Consider the following 8,557-nt stretch of genomic DNA (forward strand, 5'->3'; position numbering starts at 1 on the left):
ATCTGAGGGATGTGATGAAAGCTAGGATGAAAGTCTGGTATAATTACAGGCTGTTGTTGTAGGAATAAATCTGTAAGCATTTGGTGGAATTGAAGATTGTCCTTTCTGTGTCTTTTAATTTCTACAGAGCATTGTTTTCATAAGGGAAAATGTCGTCGTAGATCGACTGGAATAAAATTCTTCGATATATTTTCGGATGCCAACGTAAGGCGCAATAAAAGGTAGGGCCAACCGATTTGTAAAGAAATACTTCCCTAAGGTCTATCGAAACAAGGTTGCCGCAGATTCACTGGAAAAAGGCACTATGACTGAGACATTTTGGTTTGACTCATTCATCACCTGGCCATCATAAAAAAAATAGTAGCCTCTAAACCGAATTGTGAAAAGGCAAAGAGTCCCTTCTCAAATTGAGAGAAAAAGTTGCCATGTTCTTGAAGATCACCACATTATTTTGAAAAGTTTAATTACTTTCTTGTATAATTGTTTGTGTTTGTGTACCATTTTCCTTTTTTTTGTGTTACGATTAAATCGCACTTTTGTAATTTTCACATTAATTTCCGTGTTCACAACCGACGTCTTTTCTAATTTACCTGTTGTTTTTATTGGGCGCTTGCCCAAGACCCATTTTAATTATTTAAAATTTTGAAGTTCAGTTTGGAGTTTAAGGTATTTGGTTTGACCCAATATCTGATACAAGTTAACAGGTTGACTGTTAACTCTCCTCTGTGCTGGTAAGAAGTGTTGTGCCGTGATCATAACAAAAAAAAGGTAAAGAGCTAACTAGGTTTTTGTTTTGGTGTTTTGTGTACGGTCTTTCTGTCTAACGGACCAGTGCGCACAACGTTATTAAATGGCCCCCAACGTGGGGCACACAGCAATATCTTTTAAACGTATTCATAAAAACGCTAGAACCGGACGAATTTTATTGTTAAAACAAGAAAACGACTAAACAGGGATAAAATTGTGCTTTTATTGGACCTTTAACAGCGACTTGAAAACTTTAAATGAAAGTTAAAGTCTAAATGCCCCGTACGCATAAACGTTACTTATCGGGGTTGCAAGTGGTTTTTTAAGAGTAAGTCGATACATTATGATCCCGCGTTGAAAAAGGCCGGAACGGTTGTTAACACGCTGGAGAACACCCGGGGGAGTCCTCATCTCTTCAGTCTGGCCGTCTATATATGATACCATCCCCCTTTTTTGCCCAAGGAGAATTGTCCCTATTCGCTCGAGTTAAATTAAATTAAAAATCGAAGAAGAAAGGTCGAACTAAAATATAAAAGTAAGTGACGAATTGTTCTTGTAAAATAATGATGTTGAAAAGGGAGCGTTCGAGAGTTACATAATTGCGTCTCAAGATTGTTTGCCGTAGTCAGCGATGCAAATAATTTAAGGCGTTGATCAACTTGGAGAGGAGCTATTATCGCTTTTAAATGTTGAATGAAAAAGTCGAGTGCCAGTTTAATTTGCGCGACCTTTAACACAAATTAAAGAAGCACTTGACACCGTTATTTTTAATGTAAATTACTCACTTTTCAATATTTCAACGAATTCGTCGTTCTAATTAAGCCATTTCTCGAATCCAGTAATCGGTTTAGGGCCGATTACGATTAATATTAAACGAAAACAGGTAAAAAGGAAGACAGGTGAACGTAATTCCAATTTTCTTTTGTATTTTACCGTCACATACATAATCCAAATAACGCTCTTTAGCGGAACGCTTACGGTACATAAATAATGAAAGTTTTCATTAAGTTAACGAAATTTTTATTGCAGAAATTTCTCAGAAAGGATCCTACTTGGGTTTAAAGATTGAATTTTGAGGGACGGTTATAAACAACGCAAGGAAAGAGGTTCTTAACGTTTCATGTTCTTAATACACTTTTCATCACGGCGCGTTCTTGCATTTAAATTCTTTGATGTTATGCGGTGGTGATGATTTTGTAATATGACTGTTTCTGTACTCAAATTTAGTTAGCTGATCGACCGCCACATGTTGAAACTTAATGTCTTTTGAGTTTTGGATGAAGCATCAGTGGCAAATAGTTCTTTTCACATGAACTACCTTGTAAGAAAGTGATGCTTATTTATTTATTTATTTATTTGTCTTTATTGTTGAGTGGCCGGGGTCTGCCTTTAAAAAAATTTTTTTTCTTAAAGAATTGACAGTTTTTCCTTCTCGTTTTTAATTTTGAAACTCTCATTTACCGTTTGGCGAACAAGAGCAAACCATTAACAAGCCATAGCTCGGTTTGTATTGGTCACGGAGCAACATTTTTTGTTTTTAAAAGCTAGTCTTGCTTGATCTCCACAGTTCTATTTTATAGAATGCATAGTTTTCGAGTTTTTCGCAAAAAGTATTAATTTTACGCACAAAAAATATATTGAACACTTTTTGCTTAGAATTAACTTGTTGCGTGTAAAGCCAAGCTTTGATATTTTGTGTGGACTGTATATTGCTATGCTTTTCGTATAACAGAATGTTAAAAGAATATCGGCACTCGTGATTAATGTGTTTATTGATTAAAAATACAAATAAAGTAAATTGATTTTCCAAAGTTAATGGAATTTTACAGGTTGTTTAGAGATACACCAGGATTTTAAGTTTTGGATCTTGAGGACTTCGGCCTTTTCTCGGTTTTTCGCTTATATCTTGTAAAGTAAGAATATTTGTTGTATATAGTGCACTACCTACAGCTTTGTAGCGCTTTAAATTTGTTGAAATTTGGTTTGTGGAACGAATTTTTAGACCCAATATGAACCGAAATACAGCTGATCAGCTGTAGAGAAGAAGAAATGCATAAAGGCAGAAAATCGATTCTTTCCTATCGTAGACTTCGCCACCAGAAAATGCAATGTGATTGATGGCGGATTGCTGTTGCCTAGGGTTATTTGGACCAGGTTAAGTGCAACCACCTTTCAGACAGTCTGCCAAAACTACTTGGAATATGATCAAAGGCACTTTCAGTTTCGTTTTTTTGATGCAATCCTGTTGGAATAAGCTACCAAAGCAGTTGAACGTTATCGCCGTTCTTTGCTGCACTCCTCAGCAAATGTTGCCTTTTGCAAGACAACTTCGATTTCGCAGGCGAACTTTCTTTGTAATGATACCACTCTAAAGAGTGAAATGGAACCCAATGGGATCAAAGGCAGAAGAAACGCAGATGTCATAATTGTGGAGACTGCTGTCACAGCTGGTGACAAGTATACTGTCATCATAACAGGGGAAGGCATAGATCTTCTGGTGCTACTTACTGCCTTTGGTTCTTCCAAATAGAACGTCTATTTCCATAAGAGGAAAGGAAATCATAGGTGTTCCAATATGATTGATGCTTTTGTCGTGGTATTAACAGGTACCTACTTGCTTTACGAAAGATATGGAAATCTTATGAAATTCCTGATGCATCAAGTTAAAATTGCCGAAATTATTTATCTAAATGTCTTAACGTGAATGGGATTTGCTAACATTAATCTAGGTAAGCATATTTTTCATATTTCCGTTGTTTGACATTATGTCATGTGTACGCTAGGCTAAACTCACGCAATTAAATTGGTGAATATTTAAAAACGTAGGATGGTAATTTATCTATTACAATAATAATATAACCGCGTTCGAGTAGGTATACACATATGTGCCCATGACAGTAACGTATTTTACTAATAGTTTTTGAATAAAAGAAATTAACGAGAAAACTCTTTATTTTGAAGCACACATAGAACATCATCGTATGGAACAAATGAGAACACAACTGCATCAGCAACAATGTCACACAAATTTGCGTATGTAGCATGAGCTGTCAATTATAGATGACATTTATATGCCATTTTTTAATGGGCGCCTTTATAGCCCAGTAGACCACAATGGCTAAAGGGTTATGCTATAATGAACAGCTGGCACCACTTACAATTGCCACAACCCTTAAATGCCTATGACTACAACATTTAATAATGACGGATTAGATAATAACCAATGCGCTTATTTAAATACAAATTTTAGTTACCTTAATTATAACTATAGGTGCTCGGTGAAGAAACAAGTGGCATTTTTCAATTAAATACCTTCATCCGTGCAAATTTCAATATTTAAATATTTTTTTTTCACTATTGATTTATTATCTCTGACAATGTGAGCCATTGCATGAGATACGTCAAATGTACACAGTACAAACATATAACTCCACAATTTATAATACTAGAACACGTTTAAATATTTACATAAAACTAGTTTCGAAAACAAAAGTTAAAAAACTCATCCACAGGATATGGTGCTTGAACTAAAAGAAATTGCTTTTATAGCTGCCCTAAACTCTTGAATGTATTCTGACCTGTTACACTTTTGGGAAGGACATTATATAATTTAATTCCCATTGACGTAGAAGAAATTTCTGCTAGCTTAAGCCTTGAAGAGGGAGTTACAAAATGATCTTTGTGTCGAGTGTTATGTGAATGTAAATTACAGTTACGTAATAAATGATGCCCATTACTGAAAATAGATGATGATACTTCTGAAATGTATATAGATGCAAGAGCTAAAGTACTGAATTTCTTAAAAATTGGTCGGCAAGATTCATATGTGCTAATACCGGCTATCCTTTTTTGAGTTAGAAATACTTTCTTTGCTGAGCTGGACGATCACCAGACAATAATGACATAAAGTTATGTATGTTCCCCAACAATATCCTGCGTTCATAACGGAGCATATCTGTATAATGCCGCAAGATCTACAGTGAGTCTCTATCTAAAACAGCATACGAGTGAGCCAACGCGTGTAATCTACATCACTTACAATAACAGGGCAGGGAACAGATATGTCAACCTATTTCAGATACATTATTGTATCTTGAGAAAAACCAGAGTGCTCAATTTAATATATACTGACATCACACACTCCAATAATTAAATTGTATTAACAATTTTTTTGCCACCTCATGGATTGACGTGATAGCAAAATTGAACAACACAACACGGTGCTAAATATTCAGTTTCCGTTCGAGTGATAAGGAAAACTGTGCACAAAATATATCTACCATAAAGCTTGCAACAGGCAAACATTTTTTTGAGGTTAAAATTTCGATGTTCAAAATTTATTATAAAAGTGTTCACAGCAAAAGACCAGACAAGAAATGCCTAGACCACATCCTAGTATAACGAATGCGAAAGTGATGTGTCGTAAAGTAAGTTCCCCGTCCTCAATATCTTCAACTTCTGTCCTTTTAGGATATTGTTTATAAAAATCCAGTTTGCGTTTGTTACCAATTCCACTTTCAAACATTGTACTTACGAAAGAATTGAGAGTAGGTGTGAAATAATGATCTGCGATTAATACGAATCGTGTTGCAGCCGCTCCCGTCATGGAATTATCCCATATTTTGTATGCGCCCGATTTATAAGACATTTCCCTTTCAATTTCGTGCAAATCTTCCTTCGTTGTGATAACGGCACAATTTCTATGATCAGAAACATCTTTTACTGAATAAGCAAGTCCCGTTTCGTCAACACCACGCAATTCCTTCTCTAACTGCATGTAAAGTTTACTACCAGTCGATCGAAAAGGGAAATGTTTTTTTCCGAAATACTTGAAAATATATATGGGCAACTGAGAATCTGCCAACTGTTCCAAATTGCGAATTTGAAAACCAATGCGTGGTTTTGTAAGAACAGTTGCCATATTAGAAGTCAATCCGCATTGAACGTGAATTACATAAATTAAATAACATAAAAATGTGATACGTAGTGCAAAAGATCTAGGCATTTGGGACACATTACCAGAAATAGTTAGCGACCAGACGGACAAGAAAGCATAACATAGCGTATTAAAGCTAAATCCTTGACTGTAAGATACTATCAAACACCAAGTTAATGAAACGCATATAAATACAATGACAATAGCAATCCAAAGATCATACGTGACGACTAGTAAGAAAACATTCATAGTGGACGTTGGTACAGCCATTGGCACCAACCATACAATATCACAAGTCATTATAGGCCCTGTTATCATATAACGCCATAATAATATACTATTTGTCCAAGTCACTGAGATGTGTGTAGTACTTTTTAGTAAACGATAACCTTCGTTAAAGTCCTGGTATGCGTAATGCTTAAATGTGGCGTTAACGTGGTTTGATAATTCTTGGATAAAGTATAGTACGTAAAGGACGTATGGGTACCTTTCTGCTCTTGTGTAAACAGTACCTTTCTGGTAGGTGAATGTAAGTGGGCAATTATTCATCTGACGTATTTCCTTTGTAAAAGCAAATTTGATTTGATCCTCGCAATCTTCCGAAATTATTACTTTAGTAGCTGCTCCACAGGTATTTGCTGAAGAATATCGATTAGACATGTAAAGTTTCATCTTTCCTTCAGCATGAGCTAAAATGATTAAGTTATTCACTCCATACAACCAGAGCCTTTCAAATAGAAAGGAGACATGTACCGTGTTCATAATAATCAGAATGTTGGCATTACCGATACCTCTACCCCGACTTTCTGCTACATCACGCAGTATAATCACTGAGCGAAATAGATCAAATCCATCCTGTGCACAGATTACAAACTGGCCTTCGTAATGTAACTGAATATTGTCCATGTTCTTAATGTTTAACGTAATGAATGGCCGTTTTAACTCCATTTCAAATATCGTTGTATCGCATAAGCGATTATTTGGGATCAAGCTCAATGTATCGTCCTTCGCGAATAAATGATTTATAGTTTTATGAATACATACTTTAGTTGATAATTGTGATTCCTTTAAGTTGAATGGAATACTGCATTCAACTAACATCAACATTTGTAAATAGTTCAACGTCAACGGCTTCCAAATTTTCATCTTTAGGTACAGGACAACAAATAAAAAGTGAATGATTCACTGCACGTCTTTTTAGTTAAATAAGTCCAGAGCAAACAATTTAACTACACTTTAGTCCTTATACCAAAAGGACAACCCTGTCGCCACTACGAACAGCCACGGACTAAGCCCGGTTATTAGTATAATGGATAGACAGCATAATTATGTACTTATTCCATTAACCTTCGTGCATATTTAATGTATGTAAATCATAGTCAATTACGTTTATTGATTCATATATCCATAAGAATTATCAGTAATGGAGAACGTGGCAATGCATTCGAACAAAATAAATAAATAAATCAATAAATAAATAATTAAATAAATAAATAAATAAATATCGCGTTATTCTCCGCGTAGTTGTTACGGAATGCTATGTATTCAACTATAGTTTCTAAAATTTTTAAAAAAATTCTAAAATTTAAAGAAAGATTGCTAATAATTTTTGTTGGCCTCTTAAAGATTTCGAAAAAGATTTATTACACCTCGCATAAAATTCACGGAAAGGCTTTTAAGATAAAAAAAAAAGATAAAAAAAAAAAGTTCAAGAGGATTTTATTGAAGAAGATTCTTATAAAAAAACAAGATTTCCCAAAAGTTTTGAAAAAAAGATTATAAAAGTACTTCTCTAGGGAAAAAAGTCCAAAATATTGATTGTTTCTTGTCCTGATGAAGCCCTTTACGAAAGTGGACGAAACATTGGGTTTTCGTTCAATATTGACACGTTCCTAAGATGTCCTGGGAGGTATTAAGAAAAACCAGAGTTAGGACGGAGTACACCTCTAAGCTAAAGCTATCAATATGTGTAATTGAATACAAGTTTCATTAAATGCATGCAAAATTCAAAAGAATTAATTGACAAATTTCAATTAGTAGAAAAATGTAGCATGAAAACTCTTATCTCCTGGGCCGTAATTTGGGCTCGATTAATCATAAAACTAAACATTTACAGATGAAACAAAATTTATTCGAGGTCAGAAAACATACACAACGCGACAAGCGATCGATTATACAAATTAAATTTAAAGTTGATAACGCGTCACTGATTTTTGGAACCAAGTGCAAACTCGCGGATTATGTACATTACATGTACATATTTGGCAATGACAGTAACTGTATTTTACTAATAGTTTTTGAATAAAAGAAAGGAGCATGAAAACCATTTATTTCTAGTGCACACGTACAACATCATCTTATCGAACAAATGAGAACACAATTTACAGCAACAGTGTCACACAAATTTGCGTATGTAGCATAAACTGTCAATTACAGATGACACATATGCCATTTTTTCATGGGCGTTTTATAGCCCAATGTGCCAAAATTGCTAATGAACATTGAACGTTAGTATAGAGTTCAATGATAATGAACGGAAGCGACTACTTACAATTGTCACTCTAAAAATCATGCATTTTCACTGTTTACAAAAAAGGTTTAAGAAAAACCAGAGATACAATGAATTTATACAAGAAACCCTTAAGTGCCTATGGGTACAATATTTAATAATGACGGATTAGATAATTATCAAATCAGTTATTCAAATACAAATTTTAGTTATCTTAATGATAATTAGGTGCTCGGTGAAGAAAAAAGGTGACAAGTTTTCAATAAAATACCTTCATCCATGCATAAAGTTATGTTTATGTATGTCTCAACTCAAGCATAACCAGCTTTTATGTACACCGTGGACCGGAGACATCTGTAGATATA

The 8,557-nt window shown here is 34.6% G+C and overlaps 1 protein-coding gene across 1 annotated transcript; it reads right to left on the reverse strand.

The window, feature by feature from the left end:
• Window positions 1-3,844: 3,844 nt before the first annotated feature.
• LOC116176970 lies at window positions 3,845-6,945 on the reverse strand. The gene has a single exon (XM_031495818.1). It carries the CDS (start codon window positions 6,827-6,829, stop codon window positions 5,078-5,080), a length of 1,752 nt encoding a protein of 583 aa, XP_031351678.1. The 5' UTR covers window positions 6,830-6,945; the 3' UTR covers window positions 3,845-5,077.
• Window positions 6,946-8,557: the final 1,612 nt, after the last annotated feature.

The sequence above is a fragment of the Photinus pyralis genome, unplaced genomic scaffold (assembly GCF_008802855.1).
Source record: "Photinus pyralis isolate 1611_PpyrPB1 unplaced genomic scaffold, Ppyr1.3 Ppyr1.4_LG7, whole genome shotgun sequence".
Taxonomy (NCBI): Eukaryota; Metazoa; Arthropoda; class Insecta; order Coleoptera; family Lampyridae; genus Photinus; species Photinus pyralis.